The sequence below is a fragment of the Ictalurus furcatus genome, chromosome 28 (genome assembly GCF_023375685.1).
Source record: "Ictalurus furcatus strain D&B chromosome 28, Billie_1.0, whole genome shotgun sequence".
Lineage (NCBI taxonomy): Eukaryota > Metazoa > Chordata > Actinopteri > Siluriformes > Ictaluridae > Ictalurus > Ictalurus furcatus.
In genome coordinates, this window is record NC_071282.1 from 3534193 (window position 1) to 3553384 (window position 19192).

At 41.3% G+C, this 19192-nt stretch overlaps 2 protein-coding genes across 2 annotated transcripts; one reads left to right on the plus strand and one right to left on the minus strand.

Moving 5' to 3' along the window:
* Positions 1–28: 28 nt before the first annotated feature.
* Positions 29–3693, minus strand: LOC128603182 (cytochrome P450 2D3). Its single transcript, XM_053617431.1, has 9 exons — positions 3486–3693; positions 3052–3214; positions 2532–2684; positions 1793–1953; positions 1525–1698; positions 1072–1207; positions 761–948; positions 546–687; positions 29–331 (listed from the first exon to the last, which is right to left on the minus strand). Exons 1-9 carry the CDS (start codon positions 3645–3647, stop codon positions 129–131), a joined length of 1482 nt encoding a protein of 493 aa, XP_053473406.1. The 5' UTR covers positions 3648–3693; the 3' UTR covers positions 29–128.
* Positions 3694–5988: 2295 nt separating this feature from the next.
* On the plus strand, positions 5989–18512 carry alg9 (ALG9 alpha-1,2-mannosyltransferase). Its single transcript, XM_053617425.1, has 15 exons — positions 5989–6221; positions 7270–7405; positions 7493–7627; positions 8104–8174; positions 8297–8385; positions 9161–9296; positions 13106–13193; positions 13362–13467; positions 14633–14755; positions 14875–15029; positions 15417–15546; positions 15807–15954; positions 16050–16179; positions 16595–16725; positions 17843–18512. The coding sequence occupies exons 1-15, from the start codon at positions 6076–6078 to the stop codon at positions 17964–17966; spliced, it is 1848 nt and encodes a 615-aa protein (XP_053473400.1). The 5' UTR covers positions 5989–6075; the 3' UTR covers positions 17967–18512.
* Positions 18513–19192: the final 680 nt, after the last annotated feature.

The following is a 19192-nucleotide window of genomic DNA, read 5'->3' on the forward strand; positions in this document are numbered from 1 at the left end:
GTCAAAATTGCACGGTGAGTCAGTGAAGAGAAACTAGGACCAGGATAATTGATGTCTTTTTTATTTTATTGAGTTTTTTTTATTGTTGTTCAGTTAGTTACCATTATGAGTGTACAGATATTTCCTGACTAATTCTGCATTCCTCTAGCTGCCTGTCTCAGCCTGATCCACATCTTGTAAGGTTTAGGAGTAAGCGTAACTCCATATACAGGAGTGTAGTCTGGTGCTCCTGCATCTTCAGGCCAGATGAACTGAAAGCGACGCAGCAGGGTGACCAAGATAAGGAAGAGTTCCATCCGAGCCAGACCTTCACCGAGACATGTACGAGGACCTACACGCACATATAGACATGCAAAATAGAGTGGCATGCCTTTTGTTAATACAGATTTTATATATATGTATATATATATTTCTCCAACAAAGAAGTAACGTGGCTTTTGTCGAAACAAATGAAGAAACCTGCTGTCGATCACATCGTGTTATTTACGTAGTGCAGAGTAGCCTCTGCTAGCTAAAAGTCAAAGCCGAAGTCTAAAAGCACTCACCAGCAGAAAAGGGCAGGAAGGCCTCAGGCTTCTCAAACTGTCCCTGTTCGTTTAGGAAGTTCGATGGGTTAAATTCATGAGGAAACTTCCACTGGCCTTCTTCAGCCAGCACCGAGGAGAGGTTGGGGATAACAAGAGTGCCCTAGAATGTGGATAATTGATGAGCAACACAAAAGAATTGGTGCGAATGTGTGGAAATGGAAGGAAATCGTCACCTTTGGGATGCTGTAGCCCATCAGTTCAGTATCTCTAGTGGTACAGTGGAACACACTCAGAGGCACGGTGTTGGAGATGCGCTGAGACTCGTGAATCACGGCCTGTGTGTATGGCATGTTGTGTCTATCTTCAAAAGATGCATGATCTTTTCCCTCCAGAACCTCGTCAATCTCCTGCTGGCATTTCTCTGGAAATGTCGAACATAAAGGCACATGACACTATGACCACCTTTCTTAAGTCTTACGTGTTTAGAAGGTTTTAAATGGATCAAACAAAAAGCACAGTGCCGTGGCTAATTCACAGTTCAGACCTTGAACATCTGGATGAGTGATGAGGTAAAGGAATGCCGTAAGGAGGGTGTTGGACGTGGTATCAGTCCCAGCAAAGTGCAGGTCCAGCAAATGCATCACAAGCTGTATCTCGGTAAAAGACGAACCATCAACACTCTGTCGAAAACATCAGATATCATACTTTTGAATATATAGTGCAGGTATTATATATTTGTATAAGTATCTACACAACATCCTTTACCTGTGGCATAATAGACGGGAGGAATCGATGCAAGTTAATGGTCACAAAACAGCATTCAATTGCAATATTAAATGATTAGTTTGCCTTCCATATTATCCTAATTGATATGTCCCAATTGATTGGCTTAATGTTATCTCGTGTGTGTAGGCTGTTAACGTTGTGTGAGATCTAATGGAAACTATGAAACAGTATTAACTCAACAGTTCATGGAAGTTCACACAGTTGCACACACCTTATCGATCTTGTCCAGATAGCAGTCAACAAAGTCTCGTGGCTGTCCTGGCACTCTTGTTGTTTTGTGCTTGTTTATCATGTTTGCTGCCCTTTGCTTTAATATCTGAGCATTTGTAAAGGCCTTCTTAAAAGGAAGGGGCAGATATCTCACCACAGGAAATGTATCATAAATCTGTAGGAACAAAATATGTTACTGGATTGGATCCGAATACGATACGTATTGTACAAGCATACGGTGTATGTTACAGAGAACCATACGAGCTCACCATTGCCCAGGGTCCATTGGCGATCTTCGCGTTTTCCGTCAACCGCCGAACATACTCTTTAAGGGTACTATCCTCATAGTCGTAACGAGTGCTAATCAAAAACAGGTAGATGATATTTGATGCTGCGTCATGGAACAGAGTTTGAGGACTCATGCAGCTGCCTGTTCAGAAAATGTGCGTAGAAATGATGAACGTGACATTACTCAACAAACAACATATTCATATCATTTTTCATTTCACATTTTTCTTATTAAATGTGTTCATGCAGAGCTAATTTTGGTTGGCCATCTATCATACGTGTGGCGGACTGGGAAAACCTGTCACACAGAGCATCACAGACATTTTTACAACCAGAATCTGATTACAAACTTATTTGATTAGGCTGAATTGTGGTACATGGCAGTCCAAAAACTAGATCAGAACGTGAAATTGAATGTCAGCAAAGCTAGAAAGGTTTTAGACATCTTTAGACAGATTGAATGCGGTATATGTCAAACTTCATTCTTACCCAATAGGCAGATTAAAAAGTAAATAAAAACATTTCTATGTCGTTTTGGTAAAATATATATATGGTTTCTTAAAGTTGAAGTGTCAATATGTTATAGAAAGAACTCCATCAAGTTCTGCCCAGACTGCCACACACATTTTATCTTTGACCCATAGTCAATGGAAGAATTCAAGGTATGCAAATCAAGTCAATTGAATATTATAAAATGCTGACGGTGATGTGATAACTAACCGATAGTTTTTTCCAGTCGTGCAACAATGTGCTTAATTTCAGCCTGAATCCTGTTCTCCACAGACTGTTTGCCCATGCCAAAGTTCCTCAGTGTCATGAGGTCGAAGCGCCGATGTTCCTTCCATACAGGACCATAATCAGCCATGATAACCCCTGTCATATTTACACAATTAATTAACTGTAACTCGAATGCAATCTGGACTGGTACAAATCACTGACACTGGAGACTCCTTACATAAATGTTCAACAAACATCTCTTTACAGAAAACGTTACCATATCAAGAACTGTATATTTTGTTTTGTTAAATAATAGCATGTTTTAATAGTGGTGCATCCTCCATTCATGTATAACCTGTGATTTGAATTACAGCTGGCACGATACTATCAGAGCTGCTGTTAAAGAAACATGAGAAGAATAAACATCTTCTGATCAATAAGAATCGAGAATTTACCAGCACTGTTGTATATTTGGTCCAAGTCTGATAACCAATGAATCTGTAATTATTGAATTAAACATCACCTTTCATTTCCGTGACATGGCTGACCAGAAGGTTTTCTGGACGTCCGGAAAAGTCGGCAGATTTGGTCACCAGAGCTTCTTTTATTGCCTTTAAACCAGTGAGAACAACAGCTGGCCTTCTCCCGATGTACAGGCTGTAGACTTTCCCGTAGCGCTCAGCCAACTAAAAGTCAATAGGCAGAAACAGTCACAAAACTAAACTATAGAAAGGGTGAAATGTGAGTACATTCTGGCATGTCCAAACCAATAAGTTTACACAGCCAAACTGTCAGAATTGCAAGATGGGATAGATTAGCACCAAAAGTGTACTTTGTTTCACACCTCAAATGTTTGACAAATATAGTACATTATTTGTACTTTTATCTTGCTTGCACTTGGTAATCTAGAATAGAACACAAGTATGTGATTTGAGACAAGACAATATGGTACTATACCCTCTCAAAATCTTTCAGAGGATTGTTGATGTTGAGCTGAAACAGGTTGCCGAATATAGGGATGGGTCGTGGTCCAGGAGGGAAGTTCTTAGGCCTCTGGATCCTGATGAAGAGGAAGAAGAGGCAAACGCAAAACACAGCCAGAATCCAGGAGCCGAACATGATTGACCGGCGCAGTGCTTCTATCTGCGCTTTCCTGCTGTTGGAAAATCTTGTAATCGTGACATTGTTTAAAGTCCTCTCATCACTCAGGGTTTGTTTAACCACCCTGGCAGCTTGTCAAGATTTACAGTTGTAGATCTCTCCCCTCTTCACAGTGGAAGACCTGTCTTGGCAAAGGGGTGACAAGGACCAATAAATATGTGAAGAATGCACAAGTTTCTTATGAATCTAATGATGTTAAGATTTCTAGCTCAAAATTTTTATACAGAAGTAGGCTATATGGCTAAAAGTTTGTAGACCACCAGCCATCACATCGATATGAGGTTCTTCCCCAAACTGCTGCCACAATGTTTGAAGTACACAATTGCATAGGACGTCTGTAGGCTGTACCATTACAACTTCCCTTCACTGGAAATAAAGGGCCTAAAGATGTTCCAGCGTGACAATGATCCTGTGCAAAAAGCGAGCTCCATAAAGACATGGTTTGCCAAGGTTGGAGTGGAAGAACTCGAGTAGCCTGCAAAAGTGTCTAAAGTAGGGGAAGGTCCTGCTGCTAAATGGCATTGAGTTCAGAAGCTTGGGGCCAGCAGCAGAAAAGCCCCAAGCATCTTTTCCTTGTCATTATCATTGAGCCAGGAACTATGAACCAATGAAGAGATTGGTTAGCAGACCTAACCAAACAGGTGGTGCCAGACCATTTAGGGCTTGAAAAACATAGAGCAGTGTTTTAAATTCTACTCTCTTGGTTCCTCGTTCCAATCAAAGGTCTAGCTGCAGGATTCTGGAGCAGTTGGTGTTGGGATAAAACTGACTGTGAGACTCCCAGATAGAGGGAGTTACAATAGTGTAAATGAGATGTAATAAAAGCATGGATAACAAACACCATGTCTGTAGTCGAAAGAAAGCTTTTTAGTTTAGAAATAGATTTGAGCTGGAAGAAAGCACAAAAGAGTTTATTTGTTTATCCAAGCTTGTCAAATTGTACTCCCAGGTTTCTTACTTGGGATTGTACAATTACAGAGAGGGAGCCTACGTTGACCATGCAACTCACAGAGTGTAGCACGTAAAAATGGCCTATCTTTTGTTGCATCACTCACTACAGAGTTCCAAAATGCCTCTGGAAGCAAAATCAACACAAGACCGGTACATTGGGAGCTGCATGAAATGGATTCCATGGCCAAACAGATGCAAACATGCCTAAGGTCACTATGCACAATGCCAAGCGTCTAGGCACTAGACTTTGGAGCAGTGGAAATGTGTTCTCTGGAGTGATGAATCACGCTTCACTATCTGGCAGTGTAATGGACGAATCTGGGTTTGGCGGATGCCAGGAGAATGCTACATACTGAAATGCGTAGTGCCAATAGTAAAGTTTGGTGTAGAAGGGATAAAGGTCTGAGGCGGTTTTTCACTGGAACTAGGCCCCTTAGTTCCAGTGAAAGGTAATATACGTGCTACAGCATACAAAGAAATTTTTGGACAATTATATGCTTCCAACTTTGTGGCAACAGTTTGGAGAAGGCCCTTTACTGTTTCAGCATGACCGTGCACAAAACGAGGTCCATGAAGACATGGTTTGATGAGCTTGGTATGGAGGTACTCCTTGTGGCCTGACCTCAACCCCATTAAACCCCTTTGGGATGAATTGGAACTCATCCAACATCAGTTCTCTTTTGACTGAATAGGGATAAATTCCCACAGACACAGTCCAAAATCCTGCAGAAACCTTTCCCAGAATAGTAGAGGCTGTAATAGTCAAATAATATATATATATATATATTTTTTTTTTTTAAAGAGGGGAAGGTGGGGGGGGGGGGTGTATAGCTCTAGTAATAGTACTAGCTGGCTAAGTTAGATTAGTAGAACATGTTTTCTCTAATCTTGTTACATTATATAAAATCGAAAACATGTATTCATATAAAGTTCATAAAATTTCATGTATTAACCCCACATATTTTACTCGAAGCACTGGTCAGAGTAATCTCCTCAGCATGTCTTCTGACAGCAGTCATACTGTAGAACTGTCGCGTGCAGCAACATGAAACGTCAGAAACAGAACGTTTCAGCGGCCAATCAGGTAGCGTTTCCGTAATGAATATTAATGAGCCTTCGTAAAATGCTAAACAGGCAGCGGTTGCCAGATGAATAATAATAAGCCCCCACCTTCCTTCGTGTTGGAAACTCTTAAACAGCCAATCATGAAGCGTTTCTCATAAATATTAATAAGCCGTTTCCTGACTTCATGCGTTTTGGAAACTCGTAACTAGCCAAACAGATAGCGTTTCTCTTATGAATATTAATGAGCCCGCCCTTCATAACCAGCCAATCAGGTATACTTTTCATTTATGAATATATTAATAAGCCCTCCCGTGACTTCCGGAAGGTGTGATTTCCCAAACGCCTCCATGATGACGCGCCAGGAGAAAACATGGCGACGAAGGGACTCCGTCAGCGTAACAGACGGGGAAGCAAACAGGACGCGAGCACCGCGAACAGTCCGGCTGTCAACGAAAACCGGGCGGTAAAGGACGAGAAAGGCGTCGAGGATAGTAAATCCACCGAGTCGAGAAATGAGTGAGTAACGCCGCGGTCGACTTCCGCGTTTGTTTCGCTGACAGCTCGGTGCTAGATTATTAATGCACGCGCTTATGAGAGGCAATAACACAAATATCCTCAAACAATGACGTGTCAGATTCAGTTCGCCAAGAAGTCGGTGTTTATCGAGTTTTCTCCAGGGTCTTAGCCGTGCTAGCTGTCTAACAGCGAGCTGTAATGAAATAATTTAATTCATTCATTCATTCATTCATTCCAACATCTCACACACCTACTGTACTACTGTATAACACACTTTCTGTTTATGCTCTTAATAATAATAATAATAATAATAATAATAATATTAACCACTTCATGATCGCACGCTGGTCATCTCGTGCGCGCATGCGCATTAGGAACACCTGCACATTGTATGCAGTTATCTATTCGTTATCTAGCTCGTGCAGATACAGGTCAAGAATGCAGAAAATGTATGATCTCTGTGACTTCGATTATCGCAGCATGGATGTTGGTTCCCGATGGGCTGGTTTGAGTGTTTCTGAAACTGCTGGTCCACTGTGATTTTCACACACAGCAGGGTCTAGAGTTTACACAGAATGGTGCGAAAAACTAACAAACAATCTGTGAGCGACAGTTCTGTGGGTGGAAACGCCTCCGTTGATGAGAGAGGTCAGAGGAGAATGGCTAGGAAAGATATAGTAACTCTCTCGTATAATCACTCTTTACAGCCGTGATGAGCAGGGGATGGGTTACTGTTGTAGCCCATCGCCCTCAAGGTTCGATGTGTTGCGCATGCTGAGATGTTTTTCCTGCTCACCACGGTTGTAATGTGATCACGGCTGCCGCATGATTGATTGGAAAACGGAGCAGGTGTACAGGTGTTCCTATTAAAGTGACAAGTGATGTACATGTACTTCCATACCGTTCAAAACCTCATGCTGTCGTACGAAACGGTACATACTACTCAAATATACATACCTTGATAATAAATAATATATACAGTACTATTGTACTAAATAAGGTAACGTATGGAAAACCTAATACTAAGCCCACTCTTGTCCCGTTTCAGGTCCTCCAGTAAGGCCGGCCAGGTTTGGGCTCCTGAGGGCTCCACTGCTTTCAAGTGCCTGGTGTCGGCCCGCTTCTGCGCCGCTTTGCTCAGCAACATCTCCGACTGTGACGAGACCTTCAACTACTGGGAGCCGGTGAGCTGAGTGTTTTCTCGTTCGACTCTAAACTCTTCCGTCTACGAACCAGAAACTGAACCAGGAGCTTCTGATCTTCTTCCTCAGACTCATTACCTGCTGTATGGAAAAGGGATGCAGACATGGGAATATTCCCCCGTCTATGCCATTCGCTCCTACGCGTACCTGTGGCTGCATGCCCTTCCGGCGTACTTTCATGCCAAGATACTTCAGACCAACAAGGTAAAACGGAAAAGTCTTCACTTCTTCACCTGATGCAAAACATCTTAAATCTCACCAGACATTTTCTGTTTGTTTTTCAGCTCCATAAATAGTCCTGTTTGTTTATTTATTTATTTATTTATTTATTTATTTATTTATTTTGAGATATTGGTTCTAGTTTTAGGTTTCTTTTTATTGATTGATTGATTGATTTTAATTTTCCAGTCTGGCTCTGTCCCCAAAAATTGCAACTCTCACACTGGAGTGAATCTGTTTTTGATGAATTGGATTTGGAAAAAAAAAAAATCAATATATATATTTTTTAACTTAATTAATTAAACGAGTCTTTGGTTCAGTGAACAAGCTGAACAAATAACTTTAACCGGATAACAGATATGCATCAATAATCTTCTGAGAAACATTCACTGGTCTACAAGTAGAAATCATGTTGCTTTCTGTCATTTTCATTGATTTTCACCCTTAATTTTTTATTTCAGGTCCTCGTATTTTACTTCCTCCGCTGCGTGCTGGCGTTCGCCTGTTGTGTGTGTGAACTCTACTTCTACAAGTAAATGTGACGCTCTAGCTGTTGTATTAGATCTGTGACTGTTTCTGCTTTAATTTTATCAAGACGCCATTTAAAAAAAAAACAAAAAAAAAAAAAAAAACAACCTTTTGTGTGAATTGTAGGGCGGTCTGTAAGAAGTTTGGCCTACACGTCGCCCGGCTCATGCTGGCCTTCCTGGTTCTAAGCGCAGGGATGTTCTGCTCCTCTGCAGGTATGCATGTATGAGCATTAGTTTAAATGAGATTTTGCTGTATGAGCTCCGTTCATCTCCAAAACCGATCGCGCTAGCCCACTAACTCTGACTTGCTATCTAAAATACAGCGTTTTTTTTTTAATACCTGTGTTCTAAGTCTGTCAAAAAATTCAAATGCAGAGCAAGAAATATACACACCAAGCAGACATCCCTGATGACTCGCTCTCACCCAATATAACCGAGTCTAAAATACAAACATCCAGAGAAACTCACCAGCACCTGTCGTTACTCAGTAGCTGGCAACTGGTTAATGATGCAAATTCCACAACAAGGATAAATCTACTATTATTCACTAGCTTCCCACCACATTAGAAAATATATAAATGCCTCATTTATTTCATTGTTCAGTAAGAAAAGCGAAAGCTCCACCCCTCCTGGATCCTTTTTTCTCTTATGGCATCATATGGATTCTCATTCTTGGACTTGCATTTAGTTTGTTTACATTCTCGAACACTTCTAGTGTTTCTACCCTTACTGGCTGTCGGTTCTTGTCTGTCACTCTGTAGTTGAGAGCTTTTTTCATGCCTAATGTTAAGGCGTTATGATGTTTAACGTATCAAAGCTGGCATCATGACGTGTGAAGACAAAATTTCCAGCAATTTCCGACCCGACGCCCCTGACAAACTGTAGGTTTAAATAGTGTCATGGTGGTCTGAGGTACTTTTATGCCATACCATACATGGAGGCATCATATTATACGTACTCAGAATGTGTGTGCGTCTTGTATCCACAGCATTTCTGCCCAGTACTTTCTGCATGTACAGCACGGTGGTCGCGATGACCGGCTGGTTCCAAGGGAGCCCGAGTCTGGCCATACTGGGCATAGCGGCTGGCGCCATTGTAGGCTGGCCCTTTAGCGCTCTGCTTGGGTGAGTACCAGTGTTTGTGCTGAATCGATGTGCAAAGACTGAATGGGCAAATGAAAACACTCAGATACGTGGAGCAATTAAATATCATAGTTCAGAGGATGAAGCGTCTGAATTAAAGCTCCGGGGGTAGAATAGGTCCCGTCCCTAGCACGCTCTTGTTGGCCGTGAGTTGCGACTCGTACCAGTGCAGGAAGAGATCCTAGTGATTGAGGATTTTGGTGTGGTTGGCTTCCACATGTCCAACACATCACTTTGGCTCCTGCGTCATCCAGACGAGAGGTTGGAAAGGCTCGTTCCAATCAATCGGCTTGTCAGGACTTGCCCTGGGACTGTTTTGGTATTCCAATCAACCATATCTTTTCCCAGAAGGCGCTGGCGTAGGGTCAGTTGAGTAGTACAAATCTTGTGTTTATATGCTTGAGTATATCATTTCTGTCTCCTCGGTGTACATCCAGTGGGTTCCCGCAGCCCTGTACATGCCCTTGTTGGGTTCTGAGGTGGGTGAGGAGCAGAGATGATGAATAAGCATACTTCAAACCTGGCAAACCAACAAAACACTAAAAGACTGATACTGGACCAGGACTCGGATGATGAACCAATCACTGATTTAATGTTTTCTTTAAAAAACGAAAACTGGCAAAGATTCCTTCTGCTAGAATCGCTATCTGCTGATATGAACCCTTACTAAACTGTCCTCTTTCACTATACAAAAAGGAGTCACAGGAATAGCAGGACCAGTCGAAGACAACAAAAAGTTGCGATCTGGAAAAATTTCGGTGGAATGTGCTAAGAAAGCAATCTCGGAAAGCTTACGAGTACCGGAGTTGCCATGAAAGCATTCATTCACCCTTCCTTAAATAACAGCAAAGGTGTGATCTGTACCAGAGAGCTGCAGGACGTGGACGAAGCTGAAATAACATCAGAACTGAAACAACTAGGTGTGACCGATTTGTAAAAAGAATAACTATCAAAAAAAAGGCAGTCAAATAATTAAAACGGGTACATACTGTACATCCTGACACTTAACAGACCCCAACCGCTAGAAAGAATCCAAATAGGATACCTAAGTGTCACTGTGAATGGCTTCATACCGAACAAGTTGAGATGTTTTAAATTGGTCATGGTTCTCCTGACTGCAAGAATAAGGCCATCTGTCAAAATTGTGGTGAGGACCCCCATGAAGCAAACTCTACTGAACCCTCTAAAAGCATGCCCTATTTGGATCAGAGAAAAAGAGATACAGAAAGTCAAGCACACAAAGAAGGTGAGCTATCCTGAAGCAGGCAAACAAGTTGAAGGACTCCCTGCTCCGATGCCGAGTAAGACCAAAATTGCAAGCAACTTGCTGTCAAATAGAACTGACCCGAGTATCTACAGACAAACCTCAAACTATACGCAGTGCAATGAGTTTGTCTCTCAATCATTTTAACCACCATAACCCTTTATGGGGAGAAGACTGCTGGGATGTCAACGGAAAGAGAATGGAAGAACAATGATTTTTACCCTAATTTCTCCATATGGGGATTAATAAAGTATTATCTTATCTTTATGTTCACTAAATGATGGGACTAAAACTTGCCTCCATCCAGGTCATGGCACTTTGCGGCAGTTGATCTGACCATATGCAGTGCAGAGATTCTTCTAGATTGCTCGTAGCAGGTCTGGGATTACCTTTGTGGGAGTGACCACTTTCCCCTTATCATCTGCTTCACAAAAACAGATGTCCAACAAAGACTCTCAAGATGGCAGCTTAAGAAAGCAAATTGGTCTTCGTTTCAAACCCTGTGCGGCGAGAAATTTTTCAATATCGCAAGACAATCAGGACCCCATAAAAAGCCTCACTCCTCAATTAATTGCTACTGCGGACGTAACAATACCAAAGACATCAATCGGATCACACTGTAAGGCTAATCCGTGGTTTAATGAGCAGTGTAAAAAGGCTATCGAAGCATGGAAAAAGGCTGAAAGACTTTTTAACAAACATCCATCGACCGCAAACCTAACCAAATTTATAAATCTATATAGCTCAAGCCCGCAGGATCATTAATGAAGCAAAAAAACAAAACAGAACAAAGTTGGAGACTATTTGTATCAAACTTCACATGTAATACACCTACGAAGAGGATCTGGAACATGGTTCGCAAGATGAAGGGTGTGGGAAGTGGATCACACATTCAACATTATCCAAAAAAACAAGACTCATTTCAGACAAAGCAAACACGTTCGCAGAATCCTTTGAAGAGAATTCATCAGTAGAAAACTGCCTCCTTGAATTCTAGTCTACGTGAGCGGAGCAGGAACGTATACCGCCGAGTTTCTCCACTAATAACAAGGAACCAAATAATCAACCTTTCAAGATGGAAGAATTGCTAAACTCTTTGAAATCGTCACACAACACTGCTGTTAAAATCCATTACCCATTCTTAAAGCACTTACTAAATAGTACGTTATCCATACTTTTGGATAATTTCAACTTTTAGTCATCTGGTAAAATACCATCCGCTTGGAAAGAAGCAATAATAATTCCCATAGCTAAACCAGGAAAAGACAATATTAATCCAAATATCTATCAGCCAATTGCCCTCGCCAGTTGCCTTTGCAAAACCATGGAAAGGATGGCAAACAAACGCCTCATCTGGATATTGGGTTCGAAGAAACATAAATGACTTCCAGTGCGGTTTAGATGTGAAAAGAGTTCCTTGGATCACCTGATTAGACTAGAATCATACATCCGAGATGGTTTTTTCTTTAGAACGGAACATGTTGTCGCTGTCTCTTTACACGATATAACCTGGAAGTACGGCATCTTGAAAGACCTTTTTATCAAATGGGTTTTAGCGGACGATCGGTTACCCATCTTCATCTCCAACTTATTGGCTAGCAGATATTTCAGGGTCCAAGTGCTTTAAGAAACACTTCATCAAATATACACAAACAAGACGTTGGAGTTCCTCAGGGAAGCATACTCTCAGCCAATCGTCAATAACATTGGTCCCTGCATATTCTGCAGCCTATATGTGGATGACCTTTGCATCTGTTACAGGGGAAAGAACTTGAGTACAATTGAAAGGCAGTTACAGTTATGTATTCGCAACATTAACCGGTGGCCCAGAACTCTTCATCAGTAGAGACCACATCAAAGTCGTTAAGGAAACCAAGTTCTTAGACCTTCTCCTGGATAACAAAATGCCTCTGTTATGATTCTGTTAGGAAATCCTCCAAACAAAAGCTCGACACAGTGCATCATTAGGGATTTACAGGTTGCCTTGGGAGCGTTCAGAATTTCACCTGTGAAGCCAATGAACCATTTTTATCATATGTAAATGTAAAACATCTTATATAATCATGACTGCTGTGTTTTCCTTTCTCACGATAAACTGAAAGCAAGAAAACCGTTGAACCGGATGAACCAAAACCTTGTCAGTTTTCTGAATTTGAGTTTCAAACGGCAAGAAAGGAAGAATATTGTTCAATATTGTGCCCATTTACTACCCCATGAAACTTCATTGTGTCTACAAATAATAACCGCTCAAATGTAGAAGTTCTTTTGCATCTTTTTAATGAAGAATCTTTTATATTAATCGCTTATATAGCATCTTTTATATTCAAAAATGAGAGATTGATACATTTATAGTAGATGAATGAAACAGTAGTGTATGCATTAAAGTCTTGTATTTGTTAATGAATCAAGAACACATTTTCATACGGTCATCGCATATAAAAATATATAAAAATGAAAGAATGTGAAGGTTCTAGTACTGAACTGGCATGAATAAAGCGACAGTTTTGTTATTTTTGTTTTGTTGCAGCTTTCCCATTGCGTTTGACCTCCTCTTGGTGAAGAAGAAATGGAAAAGTTTCATCACATGGACACTAGTGGCCCTTGTGCTCTTTCTGGTAAAGACGGCATGACTCCGTTTGACGCTATTATTTCCGAGATCACGATGTAGAAGTGCAGCTCAAGGTTTAAAAATTGTGAAACGAATTGACATTTGACTCCCCAATCTTTTTTTTTTCTTTTTTTCTTTTTTTGAGATATTAAAATAAACCATCGTGTTATTATAGGTCCCGATTGTCGTGGTGGACAGTTATTACTATGGCAAGCTGGTGGTCGCACCTCTTAATATAATACTGTACAACGTCTTCACTCCTCATGGGCCAGATCTTTATGGTGAGTGACGTTGCTATTATTCCTGCTTATTCTCTACATTACATCAGCTACATGGAATTATTATGGTTTATACTACAATATATGCAAATATATATATCATGTGTCCTATGAGGCAAATTACATGTAATTAGTTAACAGGTCAAAGCATCCATGAATCTGTGCACTGTGTAGGTGCTACAACAGCATTATACTATTATTCTACCCCATGTGGTGAGCATATGTAGTGAATATGAAGCCACTTACATTTAGACTAACTGTAATGGAGGAGCTTGTGAAACAATGATTCCTGTTAAAGATGGCAGATAAAGGTGATATCGTGACGATGAGTTAAAGATGGCAGATTTTATTTGTCATCCTGTGCAGACCAGGCACCCTAAGCTAATTTCGGCGATGAGAAAATGTTATTTTGGGTAAATAAATATGAACCAATCAGAAATATTAAAGTTTGATATTGCCTCACTTTTTTTATTTTTTGCTTTATAAAGTGACCTTCCATGGTTTAAGCAGTAAAAACACAGTGTAGTGTCTAAGGTGGTATAACATTATAAACTCATACGTTTGAATGCTAAACCTTTCAATTACTGAAATAATTTGACACATCTACTGTAGTACAGCGGTTCTCGGACATTTTTCATCCATGGACCCTCTTAGTGCAGGTTTATTTTCCGAACATAGCTGCTTTTATAATTGTAGTTCAGATATTCGGCTCGATTATTCATATGAATGCAATCATATTATGTATATTTATTTGAGTCATGGAGATTTTTATTCTAGAATTTTGCAGCAACGGAACACACTTATTCCGAGTCGACGTTATTTATAGACCTACTGTACTTGTTTTTGAGGATTTGAATTAAACCGATTCGGTTCAAGTGACCAGTCAAATAGGGACTCGATAATAAATATAAAATCTTTAATAATGGTGGGTTGTGATTTAGAAATCGTCGACTCCCTGGCTATGCTTCACCGATCCCACTTTGAGAACCACTGCTCTAGCGTACGTATGCTAGAATATTACCTGAACAGAATAATATATACATAAATCATAGCTTTATATATAGCTCGTACTATATACTATAGCTTTTTTCACTATTTTGTTGCTTTAAATATGAATTACCAGAGGACAGCGGGAAGTTAAAGTAAGCTATTGTTTTCTTGTTTTCAGGTACTGAGCCTTGGCACTACTATTTTGTGAACGGGTTCCTCAACTTCAACATTGTGTTTGTGCTGGCGCTGTTTTCGCTTCCTCTTACTGCTCTCATGGAGGGTCTGCTACAGCGGTTCAACGGTGAGTAAAGAAGTGTGTGTGTGTGTGTGTGTGTGTGTGTGTGTGTGTGTGTTGGAGAGAAAAAGCAGTCTGTGTTGTCTTGGGTCGACTGATTCCTTGAATGAACTTGTGCGCCACAGTGCAGAACCTTGGTCGTCCCTACTGGCTCACCCTGTCTCCCATGTACCTCTGGATGCTGATTTTCTTCACACGTCCCCACAAGGAGGAGCGCTTTCTGTTTCCCATCTACCCCCTCATCTGCCTGTGCGGTGCCGTGGCTCTTTCGTCTCTCCAGGTAACACGGTCTGAGCGTTCATTTAGTCGTAAATGTTCCTCCTTAAACGTCACTCGTTTTAAGAAATGCCTGTATGTAGAGAATCCTTTCTAATCAGACTTACCGATCGTAGTCCTTTGCGTCGTCTCGCTGGTCCCGATCCATAACGCGTAATATGAGCAATTCGATAATATGCTGGCGGGAAGGTCTTGGAATCGCAGTCGCTCATCCCTGGACAGGTGCACGCTCGAAGACTAACGATAAAGACGGTAAAGGAGAAGCTGAAACACGAAAAGAGTTGCAGGGCGACCTGAAAGCAGCAGAAACGGCATTTACGTAGAGTTACAAACTTACAAAGCAAATCCGACCGTTTCAGTCGTAACGTGATGGTTATCCGTTTCTCTACAGAAATGCTACCACTTCATGTTTCAGCGATATCGTTTGGAGCACTACACCATCTCCTCCAACTGGCTGGCTCTGGCCTCCGTTCTTCTCTTCGGTGTGCTCTCTCTCTCCCGTTCGGTGGCTCTCTTCCGAGGTGACCCGCAAAGCCTACCGACATTTTCCTTTACCTTTACATCATGCTTATCCAGAGCAACTTGCACATCAGTGTCACTGATTCAATGCATATATATTTATTTGTATTTGATGCATTACATTGTCTGATATTTATTAGACTTACTTATAACTCAGGCTTGAAGTAACTTCACATTGTTCACGTTGCTTAGTTGCAGTGCTCATACTATAGCTTTTTTTTTTTTTTTGGTTCTTATCGTCATGGTTGTGATATGCTTACAGGTTATCACGCTCCCCTGGATCTGTATCCCGAGTTCCACCGCATCGCCAAAGACCCGTCCATCCACACGGTACCCGACGGCCGGCCGGTGAGCGTGTGCGTGGGTAAGGAGTGGCACCGCTTCCCCAGCAGCTTCCTCCTGCCCAACAAGTGAGTACGACTAGTGATCCTGAAGTAACGTGTACGTTCTTCTACCGTCGTAAACTTTTATTTTTAATTCTGTTCTTGTGTTGCTCGTGGTCCAGCTGGCAGCTCCAGTTCATCGAGTCGGAGTTCCGGGGGCAGCTGCCGAAGCCTTTCGCATCAGGCCCGGACGCTACACGACTCATCCCGACAGATATGAACGACCAGAATCTGGAGGAACCGTCGCGATACGTGAGTGAGCCCTGGAAAGAAAACTTACAGTGCACACATCAAATAGAACAAAAGTTCAGTGTTTTATTATACTTTACATTTTGTACTGACGCTATGAAGCTAAAGTAGCTACGACCTAGGGGAAGCTTGTAAGTTGGTAGTGGTATACCAAGGATCTCAAGCTCCTCCTACTTTGGTAGAGGCTAACCAAAAGTCCAGGGGGTGGAGACAATTCGTATGTTTCATGCTGGAAAAACGTGTCGCTCCATCATACGGTGTTTTGTGGGTTATGGTTCAGGTTAGGCTTATAAGAAGTGTTGGATCGGTTTCGGCTTGACCTCCTGGATTGCAGCAAGGACAAAATGTTTCTATTGAAAGTCATTTTTATTCATAAAGGTGTTACATATCCTGTCTGATTTCTCTCTCTCTATTTCAGGTGGATGTGAAGCACTGCCACTATCTGGTGGACCTGGCCACAGACACCGAAACCCCACGAGAACCACGCTACGCCGCTAACAAAGACGAGTGGAGCATCGTCACAGAAAAACCCTTCCTAGATACTTCAAAGTAAGCCTTTTAAGAAAGGAAGTGTGTGTGAGGGAGTGGGATGTGATGATGAATAGAATAGTCAAAGAGTGTGTTTTAGTGACTGTGTGATTTTCGAAATGAACGATTCAGTTCGTTTTAATTCAAAACCGCTGTAGTTTGTTCCATGTCTGTTGATGACTGACACTGGAGACTCCTTCCGTAAGCATGAAATAAACGTCTCCTTACAGAACGCGTCGACACTTAAGCATTGTTTTTTTTTTATTGCTCAATTACAACACGTATTTGAAATCGATCTATTATTCGGCTTAGATTATATGGAACGCTTCCCATACAAGTCCATGTGAATTAGCTGTTACTATGGAAACCATAACGCATTAGAACGAGCGTGGTTAATAAAGTCCTGCGATTTGTCTCGCAGCCAGAACTACAGTCGGCGCTGCTGTCACAGGTGCGAAAAATTATTCCACACTTTCAGCTGTCGTATAAATATACCACAATCTAACAAGTGAAACAATTTCTCCTCTTTTGTTAAAAAGGTTTTTTATTATTTATTTATTTATTTATTTATTTATTTATTACCAAAGTACATGGTAACCAAGTTTCCATGTAGGGGCCGGTTTTGTTCATCTAAGCGTCATAAGCAGTAGTATAACTAATGGGAAACGAAAAGTAAAATGCAGCTATCGCGCAAATGAAAACTTTCAGCAAATATTTTCAATGTGAGTCTCCATGTCTGCCAGATTTCTCCTGGAGTGCAGATGTCTGTAGTCTTTTGTACTAATCCTGCACCGCCACATGCACCTTATCTCATTAAAATACTGATACCTGCGTGTTAGATTAGGTTTAGAATTAAATCCTTCGTAAGCCATCAATGTGGCGTGTTATATTGACACCTGCATTGAATGCACTTGTCCTATAGGGGGCGACCTAGTCTAGCATTAAAAAAAAAAATGAACGACTACATGACCTAGGGGATGAAGTCTGTGGATGAAATCCTGAAGGTCCTTGAGAAAAGTAAAGTAAGAAAATTGTATCCCTGATGAACTCTTCACAGAGACAGATATCTTGAGGTTTTAATTTTTAAGGATGTTGAAATCTCTGTCCTTCATCTCTCTCTCTTTCTCTTCCTTTGTAGGTCATCCAGGTTCTACAGGGCGTTCTTCGTTCCTTTCCTATCTGAGCAGTACACCAGTTACAGCAGATACGTCATCCTGAAACCACGGCGAGTGAAACACAGCAGGAGACGAACGCAGCCCTAGTTGTTTTTTCCCTCATCATTGGATTCCGTATTTGCTTCTCCCTTTAGCAGTTTTTCTGCACCTCCTGAAAAAGAACCTCCCTCTGTTACGTGTGTGTGTGTGCACGATATCAGCATGGAACCGTTAGCCATTTTGCACACGGATCATCTCATATCATTCCATATGACGTCTTTGTTCATCACAGGTCCCTCCATTTCCTTCACTGCTGTGAATACGGTATCACGCTGTATCTTTCTGAGCAGAGGATCCTTTACTCAGCAGCCCCTTTAAGGATCTTTGGTTATTTCCCACGTGCACGTCCACATGGTCTCGACTTGGTCTCAGACAATGGACTGAACTCGTCCTCAGGTCTCGGGTAACATCCGTAGTCAGTGCAGAGTATACGTACGTGGGCTTGTGTGTCCTGTCCCTTCTCCAGCAGAGGAAGAAATGACGCCCGGTCCTCTGATTGCCCTGATCAGTTTCAGTGATGTCATGTCTCATCCTGGAAAGGAGTCATCTCAGTGTTCAGTGTGTGATGGTGTCAAATAAAGAACATCTTGTTGAATGACCGGAGATTTTCATTATACACAAAATATATATATATATATATATAACATGTGCAACAGCTTCTGTGCATTCACAGAAGGTCAAAATACAAAATAAAGGAATTACTGGAGTTCTTTCACAGTGCTTTAAAAAAAAAAATTTAAAGCGTCCTAGAGTTTACCGTCATTCCATCCTGATATTTACTACCACGTTTAGCTAATCATGAACGAAAGCTAAGTGAATACTAAGTGAAGTGGCTGTTGAATTCTCCATTCTGATTGGCTGACAGAAGTTCTGAGGTGTACAAATATTTTTCAGTAAATGCACAGCTGAAGTAGTTCCAGTCGGGGCTTGGACGCATTATAGTTCCATATCACTTTGCCAATAATATCACATCTAGTAATGCCTCGAGGTGGTAATGTGGCCACAGGGCAATTATTGGATAGAGAGAGACCGAGCGAGCGAGAAGAAAGAGAGCATGTGAGAGAATCCAGTGAACAATTATCAGTATTTATTTAGTTATTTATTCGTTGTATTTTCTGCGGTAAAAAAAAAAAAAGAAAATCGCTGTGAAGAAGTAGGCTTATCGATATTCATTTATCAGTGGCTCAAGACTCCGTAACTAGCGTTTTAAGGACACAAACTTGACAAGTTCACACAAGTAAACTTGTGTTTACAGCTTTTATAATGGAAGTGAT